The sequence below is a fragment of the Pan paniscus genome, chromosome 11 (genome assembly GCF_029289425.2).
Source record: "Pan paniscus chromosome 11, NHGRI_mPanPan1-v2.0_pri, whole genome shotgun sequence".
NCBI lineage: Eukaryota > Metazoa > Chordata > Mammalia > Primates > Hominidae > Pan > Pan paniscus.
In genome coordinates this window covers 22857344-22879533 of record NC_073260.2, presented here as the reverse complement: position 1 = coordinate 22879533, position 22190 = coordinate 22857344, and the positions used below count along the sequence as shown (strand labels likewise).

The 22190-nt window shown below is 45.2% G+C and overlaps 1 protein-coding gene across 5 annotated transcripts in view; it reads right to left on the bottom strand.

The window, feature by feature from the left end:
- ASTN2 (astrotactin 2) overlaps positions 1–22190 on the bottom strand; it is a 980114-nt gene that overhangs the window by 40113 nt on the left and 917811 nt on the right. For all 5 annotated transcript variants that reach the window (XM_034928931.3, XM_014346251.4, XM_034928932.3 and 2 more), the window contains one exon: positions 21868–22009. In XM_034928931.3, coding sequence (XP_034784822.1) covers positions 21868–22009 — 142 coding nt within the window. The remainder of the gene's footprint in view (positions 1–21867; positions 22010–22190) is intronic.

Here is a 22190-nt window from a genome sequence, read left to right as displayed (position 1 = left end):
TACTTTTTGTGACTTGGTTTTGAACACATCGTTATACAGAAATTAAATTACTATTAATAATAAATAATAACAATACAAGCTGCAAGTTGTCAGCTGGAAGCAGCTGCAGTTTCCATTTGCTTACGTATGAAACTAAGGATCATGGCGCAAATTTAAAAGTAAGCAAGCAAACAAACACAAACCCACTTTGCTCTGCGGATTAGACTAATGCAGATTCAGGAGAGTGGTTGTGTTTTAGGCGAGATGGGAGGGGCAGAATGGGGCTGAGAAGGCTACTTGATGAGTAGTCTTCAAGTGTGTCTTTAATTTCCTTTAGGAGAAAATAAAGAGCTCTGAAGCAAATGTGACAGTACTGACATGCAGTAATCCTGAATAATGACACGTGGTGGCTTATTGTACTTTCTCCATACTTTCTTTATTTCAGTATTCATGATTAAAACAAATGAACACATCCCTGACACCTATCAATTTATACTTTGCAAAGCGTATTGCACAAATAACCTTGAAAGCAAGACAAAGCAGGGTTTATTGCCCACATTTCACATTCAGTGAACTTGCTGTTTGTGGGGAGGGTGGGAAGCGGGCTTTTGAATCAAGGACGCATAGTGGAAGAGTGATAGAGCTGGTACTTAATCAACTGCTGGTCCAGGGCTCCTTATGCTGCATTCACCTTGACTTTGAAGACAAAACTGTTCCCCCTCTTGCAGAAAAATCTCTGTGAGGTTTGCATTGGTCCAAGGACTAAGACAGCATTAAGGCACTTCAGATCTCTAGCTTCTTGGCCAGTCCAGCCACCTTCTCTTATCTCTGCTCTGCAACAATGAGTCTTGACGTCATTGGCTCAGCAAACGTTTCTCAAAGGCTAGATATGGGGCTGGAACTTCTAGGCAGTTCCTTACAGCAGCCTGCTTCACAATTCCTACCAGCCCATTCTCTCTGTGACCTTCCTCACCTATTCTCTTTTCATAAATTTGGTTGCTGCCTCCAAGTAGGGTTTTCTACCTTCCCACACCTTCCTCAGACAGAACATCCAGTGTAAGATGAGGCAATGCAGGGCAGAAGTTCAGGTCCAGAGTTTTGGCATCAGAATGACCTAGATATGGACCCGGCTTTGTGCTTCTGCCCAGTGTTAATAGGGAGGATGTCACATTTGAGCATACCCTTAGAGAATAAATATGTGTTAGGTAAATAAAGGCAGGAGGAGGTCATGCCTGGTGCTAAAAACTTCCTTGTTCTCCCAAGCTTTTTTTTCTCCATAACCCATGATTTGTGGGGCTTCTGTTTTCTCATCTGTAGAATGGGGATAATAAGACTCTGAGAATAACATTTTTTGCTATCAGTTTTGTTTGTTTTCCTTACCCAGACATTGTTACGCCTTCTTTTGGAAGCATGGTACCTATAGCCACTGATGAACTATTTCTGCAGTTCTCAATGTGGTTTGGGTGGGACTGTTCCTCTCATGTTCCTGCCTCTCACCAGAGGAGTGGTGACATCAGCCAAGCAAGGCAGCAAGAGTCCCTTCTTGAGGATTGATAGGGGTGCTGGAAAAGGGGTTTGGTGTGTTTCTTTCTTTCTGAGATTAAAAGCATGAAGGACTATCAAAGTCTACAGTTGCTAGGTTCCATCTTCATACCCCTCATAAGGAAAACTCACTTTAGAATGCAGCCAGCACACAGCAAACTTGAGGAAAGAGATAGAGAGAGAGAGAGAGAGTCCTTTTTTTTTTTCTTTTGAGACAGAGTCTCGTTCTATCACCAGGCTGGAGTGCAGTGGTGCGATCTTGGCTCACTGCAACCTCCCCCTCCCGGGTTCAAGCAATTCTCCCGAGTAGCTGAGACTACAGGCGCACGCCACCACTTCCAGCTAATTTTTGTATTTTTAATAGAGACGAGGTTTCACCATGTTGGCCAGGATGGTCTCAATCTCTTGACCTCGTGATCCGCCTGCCTCAGCCTCCCAAAGTGCTCGGATTACAGGCGTAAGCCACTGCACCCGGCCGAGACAGAATCTTATGACGTCATTTGAACTCCTGGATTCAGCTGGGGCTGAAGTCAGCACACTGTTAGACTTCCCAGTTATATAAGCAGATACATTCTATTTTCCTTAACAACTTTCATTTGAGTTTCTGTCAGTTGCCTCCAAGAGTCTAAACTCATGTAAATATCCTTTATAAAGTTGTTGTGATGATTAAACAAGATAATGTTTTTAAATCACACATTAAACTTAATATCTGGCACATTTCTAAATATTCAAGAAATGGTAGGGTAGGTAGTTGTTATCATTAGCAGGACTGTAGTGAACTCTTCTCCCAGAATGAAGTTTGCTCCTACAATTGGCTCTGCAGCTCAGCCTAGTGATGAGCAAACAAAACCTCTGTCACTGCCTGGCCACACAACGTTGGTTAGGTCTCTTTCTACCTGGTGCAGAACCAAATTTCCAGGCTCTGGGAAAGACCCATACCTGTTCAGAAAGGACTAGCTTCTCATTCCTCTGAGTGTCAGTACTGAGGACATGAAGCCGTGAATGACACTATCATTATCAATCCTTTACTTGCTGTTATCCCCACTGGAATGTGAGGTTTCTGGGGAAAGAAACCACAACTCATTCTTCTTTCAACCCTGCTAGCCTCTCATATACTAGTGGCACTCCCAAAGGCTTTCTTTCCTTTTTTCAGAAAGAGATGAGAGCTAATTACCTATAAAAATTAGTAAGGAAGAAATGGGGACTTTTGCCAACTCAAATAGGCTTCCTTATTGTTTATTCTCCACAGGACAGTTATAGTACATAGAACGTGTTAGGAGAAAGTTTCCTGGTTGTCACCAGTACTACTCTACCTGGGGCCCACCTAAGAGGCAAGGAATTGGAGTAGAGTTCTTACCAACCAGCATCAGGAAGGATGCTCATGTACACAGAGGAATTGTCTGTGGCTCATCTCTCACCCTCTGTTAATCTGACACTGAAGATTTTAATCTCCCTTCTTTCTTCCAACTCTTGCCTACACTAGCCCTCACTGGCTCTCATCCAGGCTTTGGGAACAGCTTCCCAAATTACTTCCTATAGTTTTGTCACACCTCTAATCTGTTGCTAGTGTATTAGCCAGAGTGATCTTCCTAAAGAGCAAATCTGACAATGTCAACTGAGCAGCCGGCTCATGACCCTTAATAGCTCTCTTTACTTTCAAGATAAAGTCCACACTCCTTAGGTTGGCAAAATAGTCCCTTATGATTTGAGCTCTACCAACTTCTTTCATCACCCAAATTTGTTCCTTTGCACCATAATAACTTGAGTAGGGGTTGCAAATGTGCCATGTTGCCTTGCTTCTCAGTAACTTTGCACATATGACCTCCTCTTCTTGGAAAATCATGTTTCCTTTTCTTGGTACCTGCATCTTAGTAATTCTGATCATTCTTTAAAACTTAAATAAAATGTCATCCTTTCTAGGCAGCTTTCACTGGGCTGAAAGGCATTCTCTCGTCTGAGCTCTCATATCATTGACCACATTTCATCGTGAGTTCCATGGAAGCAGAGGCAATGTCTCGTTCATCTCTGGGTTCCAAGAATGTAGTGCTGAGTTGTACAGAGAAAAAGGTACTCAAAAACTAATAGAATAAACAAACGCTAAATGTTAATAGGGAGGGTGTCACATTTAAACATACCCCTAGAGAATAAATGTGTGTTGGATAAATAAAGGCAGAAGGAAGTCATCCTGGCTGCTAAAAACTTCCTTGCTCTCTCAAGTGGTTTTTTTTTTTCCATAGTCCATGATCTATATGATGTCATAGAACCAGTTCACCAATTTCAATTGGCTTGTGGTATAGTGGTTTATGTATACAACTGGCTCCTCCCAGCAGAACAGAGAACTTTTTAGGGCAAACCCTGCCTCATTCCCCTGTGCCCCTTATAAAGCTCAGCAGGAGGGAATATAGTTCAGCAGGTCAGAGCCTGAGCTCTGAGGTCGGTCAGAAAAGACCTGCTTTCAAATGCTAGTTCTGCCACTTATTCTCTCAGTGACTTTGGCCAATTTATTGAACCTTCGTGAGCCTTCATTTCTTTGTCTCTAAAGTGAGAGGGGAAAAGTATCTGCCTAATAATTCTAGCTATGCTAAAATGTGATATTGCATATATTCACTTATTTATACAATACATACTTATTGAGTATCTCTGTGTTTGTGCAATTGAGTGTACACAGATAAAACAAACACTATACCCCATAAACTGTCAAGTCTAACAGGGAACGTTAATACATACATACATCTGTATTGTAATGTTTGATAATTGCAATAAAGAAAGGAGGTGAGGTACATAATTTAGATTATGGGTTCTGGGGATGCCATTCTGAGGATGTAGATTTAGGCTGAGGCTGGGCACGGTGGCTCACGTCTGTAATCCCAGCACTTTAGGAGGGCGAGGTGGCAGGATCACCTGAGGTCAGGAGTTCGAGACCAGCCTGACCAACATGGCAAAACCCGCCTCTACTAAAAATACAAAAATTAGCTGGGCATGGTGGTGGGCACCTGTAATCCCAGCTACTCAGGAGGCTGAGCCAGGAGAATTGCTTGAACTGGGGAGGCAGAGGTTGCAGTGAGCCAAGATCACACCACTGCACTCCAGCCTGGGTGACAGAGCGAGACACCATCTCAAAAAAAAAAAAAAAAAAAAAAAAAAAGATTTAGGCTGAACACTGAAGGATGAATAGTGTTAACCCAGGGAAAAGATTTGGCATGTTCTGAGGCCCTGTGAAGGGGAAGAGCACATGCTGTGGTGTGAGTTAGGCTCCTTAAATGCTAATGTGACTTCTGGGGATGCTGGATCAGTTAATAACTAGGAAGTTAGACTCTAGAGACAAACTGTCTGAGTTCACATCCTGGCTCTGCTACTAACTTGTGGCATGGCTTTTGGTAAATTTTTTTGATTTCTTTGGGCTTTGGTTTTCTCATCTGCAAAATAGTGATAATAAAAAAACACTGTCTCATTGAGAAGGGTGGATGGATTAACTTACGGAAATTATTTAGAATGGTGCCTGGTATATTGAAAGCACTCTTTATATAATAGCCATTCATATCATTGATTCTTTTATTTGCACTCCAAAGTATTTACATGAACACTCTTCACTGAAGAGAAGGCAAAAGTCCTGCCTGAAGAAAGCATATTCATATTGTGGACTGAAGATGAATAAGGGAAATTATGGGAAGTTAAATAAAGTCCAATAAAGCACCCAGAACTCATTTGTCCTCTCTGTAAATGGCATGATTCTTGCCTCTAAAAATGGCATATTTCATAATGCCAATGGATATGCTTGACGGTACTCTCCTTGGCCTGCCATTGGTTACCTACATTGGGACAAGGGTACTGAGATTCCTGGAAGAAAGTTATAACTCTAAGACGATGTATTGTTCAAAAATTAACAAGACTAAAGCAAAAACAAACAAATGAAAAATCTCTGGGGTTTCCTCTCCTTTTTCTTTTTTTAAATGATTTTTTAAATTGATTTAATATCTGTGTAGAAGCCAGCAAAATTGCTGTTTACTTATCCTGTAGCTTCTGAGTGTCTTCTTTGCCCCTTTGCTCTCTCTCTTCCCCCTGTTACAGGCTATAGATATGATTAAGAAAGATCTATGTAATGGTGTTAAGTTACTACACTCTTTGGAGGAGAGATTTCTGGGGACAGGCCTGCGATAAGGGTGAGAGGAGTTGGATCCAGTCGTGAGAGTCAGATAGGCAGCTCACCCACACACAACCTCTCCACAAGCGAGACAGCTTCCCGGCCTTTCTTGCTTGTTTTAATCTGTGAAAGTTTCCCAGAAAGAAATAGTAACTTCTCCTTTTTCTGGCAGGGGTGCCTCCTGAAACTCCCTGAAAACAGGGCCTCTCCCTCCCCTTCAGGCTGGCCTCACACATGCTAATGCAAATCAGTCCTGACCCAGCCAGGGGTCTTTGGGAAGGCTGCCAGGAGCTTTAGAACAAACACGCGAAGAATGTTATTTCATTTCTGGCATCCCGGGGAAAGAGGGACAGAGAGGGAAGTTGGGCAGTGAAGGGGGTGGAGGGAGGGGGGAATTCATATGAATGCTTACTGCAATAAGAGTGAAGCAAACGGAAAGGACAGCAGGAAATTCTTAGGAATAAAGTGCCTACTAGGTGCCAGAAATGGACATATGGAATATTTGGTTTTAATTTCACACGTACACTCTGAAGAAGAATTTATTACTCTCACTTTTTGGATGCAGGAAAAGGCTTGGTCTCCAAGGTTAGGCAATTTTTCAAAGGCTACCCAGCTAAGAACTGAGGGAGTCAGAATTTGAAACCAGATTTTTACATTTCAAACCTTGGGCTCTGTCTTCTCACTAAGGCTGACTTACTGGTTGTGCTTTGATAGATTCCCAACAAAACCCACGAGTGCAACAGCCCCACATGCCATGACCCCCATCGTCTGTCTCCTCCTTTCCAGACCCCTGCATGGTTCTAATTCCAGATTCATTCTCTCAGCCGGACCCCGAGCTAGTTCCCCTAACTGCAGTCTCCTCTATTCTAACTTATACACCACGAAGATCTTTCTATAACCCAACTGTGGCCTTATCACTGCTCCTCCTTAGCACACGTTATGAGGCCTTGCAAGTCCTGCCTCTCCAACCTCATATACTGTACATTTCAACTGCCCTGAATTTCTGTTGTACCCCATATGTGGTCCCTTCAACATCCTACCTCCCTGCCTTCATTTCAGCTATTCCTTCTGCCTGTGATGCAATAACTTCCCCAGTTCTAAGTGTTCAATGCTATCCATTCTTCCAGACCTAGCTCAAAGGCACCTCCCCAAAGGCACACTAGCTGTTAGAGATCACAGCCTCCTCAGAACTTGCATGCCTTTATTATGGGGCAAATCACCTTCTACCCCCAAGATGATTACCTGCTTAAAAGTTTGTCCCTAACACTGGGCAAAGCTCTTTCAGTCTCAGCCATAAGACTTTGAATTCCAGCTTGGTCACTGCCTAAGAGAGAAGTGCATAAGAGTACACAAGTGCGGATTTTGGAGCTAGATAGCTTGTGTTAGAATCATGGTTCTGGCCAGGCGTGGTAGCTCATACCTGTAATCCCAGCACCTTGGGAGGCTGAGGCGGGCAGATCATTTGAGGTCAGGAGTTCAAGACCAGCCTGGCCAACATAGCAAAACCCAGTCTCTACTAAAAATACAAAAAAAAAAAAAATTAGCTATGTTGGTGGTGGTGGCGGCAGAGGGGGCACACCTGTAATTCCAGCTACTCAGGAGGCTGAGGCAGGAGAATCGCTTGAACCCGGGAGGTGGAGTTTGCAATGAGCTGAGATTGTGCCACTGCACTCCAGCCTGGGCAACAGAGCGAGACTCTGTCTTGGAAAAAAAAAAAAAAAAAAGAATCATGGTTCTGCCATTTACTAATAAGATGACCTTGGGCAAACCATTAAGCCTTCCCATCTTAGTTTCCTTGCCTGTAAAATAGGGATAGTATCTACCTTAGAGGGTACCATATTATTAAGGTTCAAAGAGTTAGTGGACCAAAAGACTTTGCATAATGAATGGCATGTAATAGAGTTTGATAAATGGTACATGATGACAACGACTGGGAGGCAGGAACCATGTTCTTGGCTGATAGCTACACTGCATACATGACAGACTGTCTTCATTCATTCAACCTGTAATACCTATTACTGATCTTTGATGTTTGCTAAATTAAGTACCTACTAAGTGCCAGGCCATGTTATGGATTTACAGGTAACTAAACCATGGTTTCTAAAACCTGTTCTACTCTTAGATTACAGACAGTTTTCATTCTTTATGATAAAGAGAAACATATTATGTATAGGTTCAAGGAATAGTAGAATAAAAAGAGAGGGAGGAAAGGCATCTCTTGTTACGTCAGATGATGGGGGAAAACAATCCAAACTAGCCAGATCCCATGTTCAAAGGGCTTCTGGCAGATGCTCAGGAACAGAAAAACGTGAGTAACTTCACAGTGGGCAGGACAATTAGCCAAGCATGAGTCCCCTTCAAGGTCATCATTTCAGTTGGCAGATAAAGACCTACTCAAGGCTAGGTGTGGTGGCTCATGCCTGTAATCCCAGCACTTTGGGAGGCCAAGGCAGACGGATCACCTGACGTCAGGAGTTCGAGATCAGCCCAGCCGGGCCAACATGGCGAAACGCCGTCTCTACTAAAAGTACAAAAATTAGCTGGGCGTGTTGGTGGGCACCTGTAACCCAGCTACTCGGGAGGCTGAGGCAGGAGAATCGTTTGAACCCAGGAAGTGGAGGTTGCAGTGGGCTGAGATCGCGCCACTGCACTCTAGTCTGGGCAACAGAGCAAGACTCTATCTCAAAAAAAAAAAAAAAAAGACCTACTCAAGAAAGATCTTGTACGTACTTGGTATGTGTTTAATATTGTTCTGGACACCCTATGCTTGGGAGCTCTGCATGTGTATTTGTTTCACAACAAAATTCTAACATGGAAAATGGCAATACCCTCACTGTACAGATATAGAAATTGAGACCCAGGAGAAATAAGCATCTGGTACAGCCAGAAACTGTCTGAGATTTGAAATGACCCTAGAATAGTCTGACTCAAGACCCCATGCTCGTAGACTCTCAGATACCCAAGAGGATCGGGGCAGATGGGTGCTTGAATCTAGTACCAGAGAGCAGCAGGTAGGCTATAGCGGAGGTGAAGAGTCCTGGTTCAGCCCAGCTCTGCTCTGGCTGTCTGGGTGACCTGGGTCAAGCCCTATCTCCTCCCTGGGCTTTAGTTTTTCCCATAAAGAGAGAGGGTTTAGATCAGTGGTGTTTGCAGTCTCACTATCCTGTGATTCAAATATGAAAGTGGAATAGGGTTGTTGGTGGATGGGGGTCTGTCTTTGGAGGAAAGGAGAACAGAGCAGCAAGAAAAATGCCAGAAGTCTGGATTCCGTCTCACCTCTGACTCTCTACACATCATTAATGGTAATCCCTGCAGTCCACTAACACCTTTCCAGTGATGACTCAAGACTGCTCACAACCTCCTTCACAGATGGAGGTGGGCGTAGGGGGAAGGCAGCCCCTTCATGTGCAGTGATGGACCCACAGCCAAGATAATGAGAGCAGGGAAAAGTTAGGAAGCCTGGCCTCTAGCCTGGTTTCATTCCTAGAGTCTTAAATGATCAGAGTAGAAATGAACTTCTCTATCTGAGCCCCTCATTGCAATGAAAAAGAAACTGAGGATCAGAAAAATGAAGTTCTTTGCCCAAGGCCCCAGGTGGATGGACAGCAAAGCTGGGCATGCAGCCTAGGTGGGGCTTGTGATCCCACTCCAGAAGCCTCTCCCTATGTTGAACTAACTGGGTACTTTGTTCCTGACAAGGAACCCTAAAGTAGAAAGTGATGGTCACAGCCTACTGGTAAAAGACAGAAGTCAGAAGTCAGGATTCCCATGTATCATTCCTGGCTCTGCCTTGACTATGATGCCAGAGTCTCTTGGGGTCTCAGCTTCCTCATCTATACACTGAGAGAAGTGGCCTAGATAAGAGTTCCCAAATTAATGATCTGCAGGTTGTTACCTACAAAACTGGTTTATTTGGCCAATTTTAAATTGGTTGCCAGCATGTAATAATTAGGAGGTTTCACATAAACATCTAGATTTCTGGCTTGGAAGATGTATTAACACCAAATCAGCAGTCTCAAATGGTAACCAGCAGCTGGAACTAAGTATTCTCTGTGCCATGCCTAATTTACTGCAGTCCTCACTCCTCCCTATTATCAAGCATCTGGCCACAATGACTCATTGCCATCACTGGCAAGTTCCTCCTTACAAAGCATGGCTTAGAGTTTGCCTCATCCCTAACAGCTCCCTGCTGCCCTGAGCATGGGGCTCTCACTGCCCACTGAGACTTCCAGCCCACTGAAGGCCAGTAATAGAACATTTCCTGTAGTGATCCAAAATCAATCTGCCTTATAGCCTTGTACCACTGTCCTGCTCTCTGGAGTCACAGTGAACACATCTGTGCCCTGTACCCCTGTGCAGCTCTACAGAGGGTTGAAGACATTGGGTGCACCCTTTTGTGTCTTTTCTTAACTTGAATAAACATTCAAGGTCACTCAAGTGTTCTTCATGGTCATCATTTCAAGGGCCTCGGGGACCTGCTTCCTCTCCTCTAGGCATTGTTCAGATGCTTGGCCTTCCCCTTGCAAGTCAACTCTTTCCTGCAGCAATGAAGCTCATTCATCCCACCAACTCCCTGGAAGCTTCCCCATACTCCTCATGGAGCCCAACTTGGCTGATGAGGTCCTCGCCTGCCTCCATAGCCCCAAATCTCCTACTTTCCCTGGCCTTCCACATTCCAGTTACACTCTCTGCTGCATGGTTGTCTCTCGTCCCCCAGCCTGCTCACAGTCTGTCCTCTGTCCCAAATCCTCTTTTCCCTCATATTAGTTTCTTAGGGCTACCATTAAAAGGGCACCACAAATTTGGTGGCTTAAAACAACAGAAGTGTACTCTCTCAGAGTTCTGGAGGCTAGACGTGTGAAATCATGGCATCCGCAGGGCCATGCTTCCTCTGAAGGCTCTTGGAAAGAATCCTTCCTTGCCACTCTCAGCTTCGGACGGCCCGAGGTGTTCCTTGGCTTGAGGCAGCATCACTCTAATCTCAGCCTCTGTCTTCACATGCCTTCTTTGCTCTGTCTTCTCAGAGCGACATCAGTCACTGAATTAAGGAATTAACTTAATCCAGTATTACCTCATCTTGATCCTTAAGTAAATACATCTGCAAAGACGATTTCCAAATACAGCCCCATCCCGAGGTTTCAGGTAGATGTGAATTTTTCAGGGACATTGTTCAACCCACTGCAATCCATCCTCTCACTTCCTCAGAAGACTTGCAGCGGAGGGTTCCCCTGGCTGGGCTAGTGGCTCTTCCTTGGTGTCCCCACGGTCCCTGGAGCATGATGTGCAGTGTCAGGTAACAGCCTGGTCCCTTCTCTGTATTCATCACCATGAATATGAGCTCCACGAGGGCAAATACTTTGGTTTGGTTAGTTCTGCAGCACAAGTACCTACCTTACTGTGAGGCACCTCCTAGACAGTCAACAAATATGCGCTTTTCTTGAACACTGTGCACTGCAGTAAGTTATGAAAAATCTGTTTCCAGATGTTTCCTGAGACTGTGCTGTTCCATTTTGGCCCAGCACATTCGCTAATCAGAGCAACACTCGCTGGTCCCCAAATGTGTGTGGACTCCATCCTTCCCCCTTTTATCAATATCAAATGGCCCTCCTGGCTCTCAACTCAACTCAGCCTGTTCTCCAAACCATGGTCAGGGTTGTCACCACAAAACACAGGTTAAGATACATCCTGTCCCTCCTCCAGTGCCCTTCCTGGCTCCCCTCTGCCTGCAGGAGAAAGCCCAGCTCCCCTCCGCCTGCAGGAGAAAGCCCAGCTCCTCTGCTCAGTATTCAAGGCTTAGCCCTCCAGCGCAGCCTCAGCTCCCACCCCCTCCCCACTCCACGAGGTCACATGAGCAGTCTGTGCCCTGTCCCTCTGGAACCCTGGCTGGTGTCCCATTCCTGGATGGAATCTTGACGCAGTGTGAGGAAAGAAACAGCCTGCTTGAGAGTCCCCAGCAGGTTTTAGGAGCCTCACTGTCTGTCGGCTGAAAAACAGCGTTATTTTTCCTCTACGAGTCTCTCTTGGCTTGGGATGCACGGCTGTATTTGCTTCTGGCTTGAGGACAGCTATTCCCCTCTCCCAGGCCCCAACTGTGCACTTTGGAGAGGTCAGTACGACCTGATGTTAGATGGAATTGAGTCGCCAGGCTGCCGTACTTGCCCCTATCCCCTAACCAATTAGGACTGGACACCACAGCCAAGGGAAGTTCACATTCCACTCGAGTTTGGGGACATCAGTCACCCCCGTCCCTACTGAGCTCCGAGACCCTTGGCCACACCTAAATTGCCATTCAGCCCAGAATCAGATAATAGGCAGAGATCCTTGTACTTAGGCTGGTGTGGGCTGTTTGGGTGTCGGAGGAGGAAAGTGGAGAGAAAAATGCACAGGAGGATAAAAGAAGAGAGACCCTAGGGCTGAGCAAGAGAGGGACTGAGAAGTGATAAGAAAAGGAGAAAGAGACAGGGGTAGAGACACAGAGAGAGCAAGTAGAAGAGAGGTACATACAGACACAAAAAGACAGAGACAGGCCAGGCACGGTGGCTCACGCCTGTAATCCCAGTACTTTGGGAGACCGAGGCAGGTGGATGGCTTGAGCTCAGAAGTTCAAGACCAGCCTGGGCAACACAGTGAGATCCCTAATCAAAAAAAAAAAAATGAAAGAAAAGAAAAAGACAGAGAGAGATGGACAGGAAGCCAGGGTGACATGGAGAGGGAAGTAGTGTCCATGACCAAGAAAGAGAGAACAAGAAAGAAAAGAGAAGAAACAGAGGGCAGAGGGGGAAATAAAAGGCCAGGCAGAAACAGTTAAAAAAAGAACAAAAGGAGAAAGCAAAGGAGAGATGTTACAAATATGGGAGAGGAAGCAGGGAAACAGAAAGGAAGAAAGAGAGGGAGGGGGTAGGGAGGGAGAAAGGGAGGGAGGGATACAGGAAGGAAGGGAAGGAGGAGGGAAAGGGAGGGAGAAAGGAAGGAAGAAAAGAATAAAGGAAGGAAGGAAGGAAAGAAGAAAGGAAGGAAGGAAAGAAGGAAAGGGAGGGGCAGTGGGGGAGAAGGGGGGAGGGAAGGAAGGAAGGAAGGAAGGAAGGAAGGAAGGAAGGAAGGAAGGAAGGAAGGAAGGAAGGAAGAGAGCCAGGGAAGAAAATGAAGAATGGAGGGAGGAAAGGAGGAATGAAATGAAATAAGGAAAGAAAAGTTCACAGTGGGAAGAAAAAGCCAGAACAGAGCAGTACAAGAACCCTATCAAGCCTCACCTGGATTCTTTCCCTGGTGTGTCCTGGATAAACCCTGGGCTGCAGCTCAGGCCTCTGGTCAGCATGGAAGGTTTCCTCTTTGCTCCCTTCTCACAGGAGCTGAAAGTCCCTTCAGGGTCCTATCTAGGATGTGGCCTGACAGGCCCACTGAGCAGGTTGGGTCACTGATGCTAAGAGAAAGCAGAAATATCTGACCTTAAGCTGAATGAAATTCTTTCTCCTGGACTAGACCCTTGCCTCCCCAGTTGCCAGGGGCTGGTGTCTGTCTTCTTGCCCCCATCATCTCTTGAAATGCACAGCCTCAGGCTGGGCGCGGTGGCTCACACATGTAATCCCAGCACTTTGGGAGGCCAAGACAGGTGGATCACGAGGTCAGGAGTTCGAACCAGCCTGGCCAATATGGTGAAACCCCATCTCTACTAAAAATACAAAAATTAGCTGGGCACAGTGGCACGTGCCTGTAGTCCCAGCTACTCAGGAGGCTGAAGCAGAAGAACCGCTTGAACCCGGGAGGCAGAGGTTGCAGTGAGCTGAGATTGCACCACTGCACTCCAGTCTGGGTGACAGAAGGAGACTGTGCCTCAAAAAAAAAAAAAAAAAAAGAGAAATGCACAGCCTCTGAATTCATGAAAAGTTCATTTGAGATGGCCCCTTTCAAACCCTCTTCTACAAATGGAGAAACGAAGACCTCCAAAGTGGAAGCCACTTGCCAAAGGCCCCATAGCTGCTAAGGGTCAGAGACGGGATGACCCTCAGCAATCTCACCTCCTATCATCTGGACAAGCACTTTTGAAAGCAAGCCCTGGAGGGCTCCTGATGACTTTCATGCTGTTTCCAGTAAATTCTGTGCTGATTTTTGGCATGAAGAAAGGAAATGAAGAGGGTAGGGTAGGAATGTAAATAAAGGGAAACATTGGGATTTCATCTAATATATAATTATAGTATCCATGGTGGTGGCCCTGGCTGCCTCTGTGATGTGCTTCCCAGGCTGTGCCCAGGAGAGGTGGTGTCCTGAGGGTGGTGGACAGGCCAGCAATGCTCCATCCAAGGCTCTCAGCCCCCTGGGCTTTTGGAATAGGATTGTTGGGCCAGGAGCCTGGACTTGTTTGCTGAGACACATGGGAGTCTGACAGTGCTGGGAAACAGCTCGGCAGATGAGAGCTGGGAAATCAAGGGCATCACGCAAATGACAATGGGAGTCCACCCCTAGGGAGGAACAGGGGTCCTCATGCAGACCCCACATACAATTGTGTGTGTAATGCTGTGAGGACTGCAGGGAAGGGACAAAGTTGGAAATTCAATGGTAGCCATGTAGCTTTTGTGTGACAACTAAAAGTGTGTTTTCCATATTGTTTCTAACCCATTTGGGCATGGATCTTTGTATAAAAGATCCCTGCCCACAGCTTCCACTCTGACCCCTGTCATTTCTATATGCCCAACTCTTCTCATAATTCAGTGTGGCAATTTTCAGTTCAGGCAGTGGAGATAAACTGGTTGGAAATCTGCCTCTACTTACTAGCTTTGTGGCTGTAGTCAAGTTACCTAACCTCTCTGTGCCTTAGTTGCCTTATCTGTTAGGTGAGAATAGTAGCAACTACCTTACAGAGTTGTTGTGAGGATTAGATTAAATAAGGTTTATAAGAAAGAAAGAAAAAGAGAGAGAGGGAGGGAAGCAAGGAAGGAAGGATGGGTGAAGAAAGGAAGGAAGGAAAGAAGGAAGGAAGGAAGAAAGGGAGGAAGTAGGAAAGGAAGGAAGGGAGGAAGGGAAAGGAACGGAAGGAGGGAGAGAGGGAAGTGGAAAGAAGGAGGGAGCCAAGAGAGGAAAGCAGACAGAGAAAGATAGAAATAGAAACATAGAAACCTAGAGACAGATGTAGAGATACAGTACTGGACCACAGCCTGGCACATAGTGGGTGTCTCCTGAATATTTGGTGAGAAAGTGAGTAGGAAATTTTACATGAGTGAAGGGGAGAAGTCAGTGTCTACAGAATTTCCACATTGACTTGAAAATTTGTTCAAATAATTCGACAAAGATTTATTGGATTCTTAATTAGTGTCAGTTACTGTTCTAGGTACCAGGGATAGAGGATGAACAAGGCAGGCACAGACCTTGGTCCAATGTCCTTCTAGTGAGAAAAGATAGACAAAAACAAGTAATAGAGACTAAATCATTACAGTATTAGTGAGTACCATGGCTTTGTGTGTCTGTGTGCATGACAGGCAGGTAGATAAAAGTGGCAAAGGAAGGTGTCTCTAAAGAGGCAACATCTAATCATGGACCTGAAGGAGAACAAGGAAACACACATGGGAAGAGTCAAGGGAAGGACATCCCAGGGAAAGAGAACAGTAGAGGCAAAGACCTTGAGGAAGGAAGAGACTGGCGCACTCTAGCAAGCGTGCCTGCAGAGTGGTGGGTAGGGGCAAGTGTGGGAGAAGAACGCCAACCTGCTGGAAGGCTGTGAACATATGGTGTCAGCAGAGGCCATCCCACGTGTGACTGCTTAGGTAATGTCTGTCATCACAAATAGTAGTCACAGTGGTTACTCCTCCTCCTGCTGCCATTTGGTAAGCACTGACAATGAGCTAGACATTATCTTGTCCTCTTTACATATTTTAGTTCATTGTATCCTCATAACCCTATGAAATAGATCCTATTATGATTCAGTTTTACAGATAAAAAACTGAAGCAGGCTGGGCATGGTTGCACATGCCTGTAATCTCAGCACTTTGGGAGGCTGAGGCAGTTAAATGGCTTGAGCTCGAGACCAGCCTGGGCAACATGGCAAAATCCCGTCTCTACAAAAGATACAAAAATTAGCTGGACATGATGGCACATGCCTGTAGTACCAGTTACTCAGGAGGCTGAGGTGGGAGGATGGCTTGAGCCTGGGAGATTGAGGCTGCAGTGAGCTGTGATTGCAGCACTGCCCTCCAGAACCTCAGTGACAGAGCCAGACTCTGTCTCAAAAAAATCAAAATGAAACAAAAAATCTGAAACAGAGAGGTGAAGAAACTTGCCCAAGGCCACACAGTGGGTAAAAACCCACCTCTGTCTGATTTCATAGGCCTAATTTAAAATTATGTGCATGTGCTAGTAGTGGTAGGGGATGCAGATTCACAAAGTCTATTGCCTTTCCTGTTGCTGCTTTTTGAAAAACATAGAGTGGCACTGATAACCCTTCACACGTGTACACAATCTTATGAAAATGTTGAAGCGAATTTCTGTCTGCTATCCAATTTAATTTGGGGGAGGTATGACAAATTATCTCCATTTTATGGATGAGGCTGATTATCTCCATTTTAGGAATGAGAAGGATGAGGTGTGAAGTACCCCCACCTCCCATCTATAGGCTGTGATCTGAGTCTTCGGCCCCCAAGCCTAGTATTCTTGCCATTGCAAACAGTGTCATTTGCAGTTAGGAAGTTCTCTTCCACTCATACCTCACCAGGTGCTTTGAACAGCACATGGGAGGAGGGAAGGAGAGGAGCAGGTGGGCATTAAGAATCAGCTTGGGTATGAATCTGAGCTCTATCCCTTCTCATTATGTGACATTGGGGAAAATGATCACTCCCTTAAGCCCTAGCTTTCCCACCTGTGAAATGGGAGAGGCTAAAAATAACACTAACCGGCCGGGCACAGTGGCTCACGCCTGTGATCCCAGCACTTTGGGAGGCCGAGGCAGGCGGATCACGAGGTCAGGAGATCGAGACCATCCTGGCTAACACGGTGAAACCCTGTCTCTACTGAAAACACAAAATATTAGCCGGGCGTGGTGGCAGGCGCCTGTAGTCCCAGCTACTCAGGAGGCTGAGGCAGGAGAATGGCGTGAACCCGGGAGGCGGAGCTTGCAATGAGCCAAGATTGCGCCCCTGCACTCCAGCCTGGGCGACAGAGCAAGACTCCGTCTCAAAACAAAACAAAACAAAACAAAACAAAAAAAACACTACTCTATCTCTAGGTTTATCATGAGAATTGAATGAGATAGTACACATACCTTAGAATGGTTCCTGGCACATAGTGAATACTCAATAAAATATTATTATTACTAGCAGTATTATCCAGAAAGTCCTGGTGGCACTGGGCATCAGAACCTGTTTGGAGTCTCCATTCCTGCCTCAGTGTGCAAGCCTCTGGGCTCACTGAACTTAACCTTTCCATGTCACAAATAATACTAAGACCAGAGGAGGGGGAAGAACTGACCCAACGTACCACTGAGAGCAAATGTGAAACTTGCTGTCGGACTCCCAACCTCAGGCTTTTTTTCGCAATGCCCTCCCTTCTCCGGGGCTTTGCTTTTTCTTCTACTCTTCCAACTCTACCCACCCCACTAAGATAGAGCCTCTGGCCGAAGCCTCTGTTCCCACCATGGATGTTGGCACTTGGCTACGGTCCCCAGGCTCCCTTGGCATTCCTTTCATAGAGCTGAAGCCAGGGAGGTGAGGGTGGGTCTGGGGCAAGCCTCTGAATGTGTGGGAATGCATCCCCCACCCCAGGAATCAGGTCTGGCTGCTGCTGGCATGCTTGCTGAGGACCCTTTGGCAGCCTTCCACAATTAGAGAAAGGCAAGGCAGCCAAGACAAGACAGAGGCTAATTACCTTGGGTAATAGGAAATTGGAGAGCAGCTACAAGAAGGGTGTCTGGGCCTTTGGCCAGGCAAGGGCAGGGACCACGGATGCCCAGCCAGGCCTGAATCATTGGCCCTGAGTGGAGACTCCTGCTCAGGGTCACCCCTCGATTCCAACAACCCACCCACGGCAGCAGGAGCTGGCCCTGCTGTCAGACCTTCCTGGGACCCACTCCCTCTGCTGCTTTTGTTTGTTTTCATTCAAAAGCAAAACAAATGAAATAAACAAGGAAATTCAATTTAAACAGGGCACGGGTGCTGATGTTTCTGTTTTGTTACAGCAGGGTGAGCTTAGGACAGAAAATCAGCCTTGACTTTCACTCCTTCATTTGGTCTTACCCTGTGGCGCTGTGTAAATTTACATGGATGGAGGGGCTACAGAAAAAATTTGCCTTCCTAGGTGGTGTGGAAAGAGGGAGTTGGGGTTGGAGTGGGGTCAGAGAGAGGGAGAGAGGCCAAAATTCAAGTAAAAAATAGGACCAAGACACTGAGATACACTCATAGCAACAGAAATTAAAATAATGAATAAAAAGACAAAACAGGAATGGTAGGGAGAATGACAGACAGACAAAGACAGGAAGTCATATAGAAAATACTTACACAGAGAGGGAATAAAAGACAAAGAGAAAAAGGCAGAGATGCAGAGAGGCACAGTAGTGCAAAACAGATATGAGAGAGGTAGAAAAGCTGGAAGGGCAGGAGCTCAGGAGAAGGAGAGAGGGGATGAAAATAAATCCCATGACAGAACTCATGAGCTAGGATCTCATGCACCTTGATTTTAAAGATGCTGACACTGCAGAACAGGGAAGGAATCTGAACATTTAATCCAAGGTCCCAGAGGCAGAAGTAGTAGCAGGGCATGAGCCCAGATTCCCCGGTGGAGAGACTCGTCCTTCACTCTCCTGCCACCTGAATCCTTTAAAAGCATGAGTGCAGAATTTGGTGTCTGACCGTGTTTAACTAAAACTTGGTCCCTTCTGAGACCTCTCTCCTCTACATCAATCCTCTCCTCTCATTCCATTTCTCCCAAAAGGATTCTGGATGGTCGTTCCTTCCAAAGATAGTGGGACCCCAACTTGCCTGATAAGGACCAATTCCTCCAGAGCTGTGCTTAGAAAAGACACTGATAACCAGCGACTGAGAAGAAAAGTCAGGGGAGAAGAAGAAAGTGGCTAACACGTCCTGCAGGCTGCCTATATGCCAATAATTCAGGTAAGCCTTGTTTGTGGAGTTTTCAAAGTCAACTCTCTTCCCTACAACCCTTTGAGATAGGGACAATCACCAGCCTCCTTTTCCAGAGGTAGAAATTGTCTCATAGAGCAGTGAAAAACCTGCCTCAGGGCAGGTTATGAGCATGAGGCAGTATCAGGGTTCACACCCAGCCCTGCCTGTCCCCAAGGCCTGTGCTATTTCTACTGCCGCACACAGTCTTCTTGGCTCAAGAGGAAGACGAATTTGGGTAAAAAACGAGCAAGCAAAAAATGAGAATCCCCAAGAATTGACACTGGAACTATTTTAAAACTCCAGACCGAGCTGGTCAGACTCCATGGGAGGAGAGCCGCCAATGGGATAAGAGACTGTTCCAAACAACACCCTGGTTCCTGGTCAGAGCGGCCCGGATCCCAGGGCCATTAACATCATCCATTTCAAAAATACATAAATAAAATAGAGAAGTGTTCCGAGTTAGAGATGACAAGCTCCTGACAAGCACATTTCCAGGACAGAGGAAGAAAGAATGTTCCATACTTTAAGAGGTGGAAAGGAGGGGTTGTGTCAGGCAGTGAGGAAAAGAAGGGGCAAAGGAAAGTGTTCATCACTTTTAAAGAATGTCAGCTGATTTGTCAGCTCTCAGTGTTAATTGCTTTCAGGATTCCATAAAACATTTCATTGCTGTCTACATAATGGGGCTGCAGGATTCCAGCCCAGCTGACATCAAGCCCCTACAGCGTCACCCAGAGACAGGGTTACTCCTTCTGTATTAGTGAATAGGAATCACCCGACAGGATTCTGTCATTCCCTGCTAGATGCTATATCTCCTATCATTTGGTGGATGGATGGGAGAAAGTTGAAATTATCACAAGGGCAACAACAGCAACATTGATAATAGCTAACACTTCTTAGGCTTCTACTGGAACCTCATCACTAGAGATCTTTTGTCCATGATCCCTTCAAGTCCTCCTGGGGTCCCTGTGAGCCAAACACCACATTATCCACATTTTCAAAGAGAAGGAATTGGAGGCTCAGAGGGATGGGCAGCTCACTCAGTGTCACAGAGCTGATAAAGGGCAGGGTCAGGATTTGAATCCAGGTCTGTGTGCCTTCAGTCTATAACCCTAAGGAGGGGAGAAACCAGAAGCCATCTATCAGAAAATCTTTTGAAAATGCCATTCACTTTCTTCACAGAATTATAGTTTTCAGAGTTAGAGAGGACTTAATCGCTCTTAATGTAGTCACATACTTGTGTTTCACCTCACACATGCAGTTGTCCCAGAGCCCAAGGTGTTGGTGAGTGCTTACTGCTTAACAGTGTGTAGAGTTGTGCTCTCAAAGTCAGTCCCCAGTCCCACCACTCACCATGAGGATGGTGGTCATTCTTTAAGGCCTAAGGTACATCTTAAAACCTTAGTAAAATTTGCCCAGATGTCCCACTGGAAGACGTGGAATTGCATATTTACTTTGAAGATTCCATTCCTAGAGCATTCACTGCCCCCCAAGTGACTTAATATAAAGCTTGGGTTCCAACATCTAAGAGATAGTCAGTTGCAGAGCCAGGGGCAGAAGACTCAATTGCCAGCTTTTGGTGATATTCTTGAGTTTGGTGACCCAACACATTGGTTGTTACCAAGGAGTGTGAATATCTCAAGTGTTCAAAAGGGTGAGGAAGAGGTAGGGAGAGGAAGGGGAAGATGGGTTGTGCTTTGAGGTAAGCAAGGTTCATAGATTGTGGAAGGACTAACACTTACTGAGCACATGCTTGGAGATACCAAGCCAGGGTGTTTCTTGTTTAATTATCACACAACTCTACAAGGTGGGTTTTATTATTTGTTTTACAAAGGCTTTATAAGAGACTTATAGGGGTAAAGCAACTTACCTAAAGTCACATAACTAAAAATGTCAAAGCCAGATTTGAATCCATAGTCTGTGGCCTTTCTTACAATTATTAGGTTATGTTATCTGAGGATAGGACTTCTGTCTTAGTCTCATTCATATCCACAGCGCTTAGCACAGAACCAAAACACAAGAAATACTCAGCAAATGTCTAGTGAATAAGTAAATAAGTTATGAATTAGTAAATGAATATGTGAATGAAGTAACTGATGAATGAATAAATTAATGTAATGAAGGAATATAAGAGCAGGTGAATAGATGGATGAAGAGACGAATGGATGGAGGGAAAGAGGGAAGAAGGGCAAGAGGGGGGGATAAATGGAAAATAGATGAATGTTTGGGTAGACAGATAGTTAAATGGATGAGTGAATGAATCCCTGAGTGTCTAAATACAGTAATAAATAAATGAGTTGAATAACTGGTGAATAAAGCTCAACTTCGTAACAACTTCAGCTTTCTAACTTGACAAGGGAGGTGAGCTATCATTCCATAATTGGGGTACATAAGGAGAGGTGGTCTATAAAGCTCTATGTTATAGCTTATGATGGTTGCATCTAGATCTAAAAACAACACTCATTGAGGTAGGAAATAAAAAGTAACAAATGAGCTCCTTTTCTCTTCCAGGCTAACAAATGAAGCTCAGAGTGACTGCCTCTTGCATCTCCAGAAGTTTGAATGCAGTGACTCCAATGAACGCTACAAATGAGTGATAATTGCACTATTTTTAAAAGGCTGGCTGGATCTATTAATAAAAAAGTATATATTATATATATATATCAGCATATATATCTCAGTATGTGTATTTCAGTCTGTATGTGTCTATATATCAGATATACTAATATAATATTTAAAGAGAAGAAAGGATACAAGAGGTAAAAGACCACTAGGCAGAGATCCCTGACCCAACCATCCTTGATAACTTGATCTGTGCTCTTGAGTAAGCCCTCTTCTCCCTCTGAGCTACAGATTTCTAATCAGTAGAAGGAATGGTTTTAAATTTCTGGCCTCTCTGGGCACTTCAGGACTCACCTGGTGTGATTCTGTGATCCATTGTGGCATACTTCTCAAATGGACACTTCTAAACCTTAGAATCTCAAGTTGCACATACAGGCTAGCTAATAAAACATTTGGCTGGCCTGCACAGAATAACTCATGCCATTCCTCTTAGGCTTAAGATCATCCTGTCTGCCTCATGATCCCCACACACCCAACACATCTTACTTGTAGAGACCGTCGGGCTCCAGACACTTGAAGATGACTGAGTAGATACTGACTTCAGGGACCTCTCCATGGCTTCGACCAGCAGCTACACAAGATGTGCCCAGGCCAGAGAGTAAGTCATCAGCAAAACTCAGGAATTCTCCTGGAGGGAGAAAAAGAAAGATGAGCTCCCCAGCTCAGGCCATAGTGAGCAGACGTTTTTGCTGTCATCCAAACCTATCAAATGTCTTGATACCATTATCAAGAAAAATAATGGATAGAAAAAGCAAAAGGTATGAAAATGAAACAGATTTGTATTTAGCCTTGATGACTCTTTGTTCATA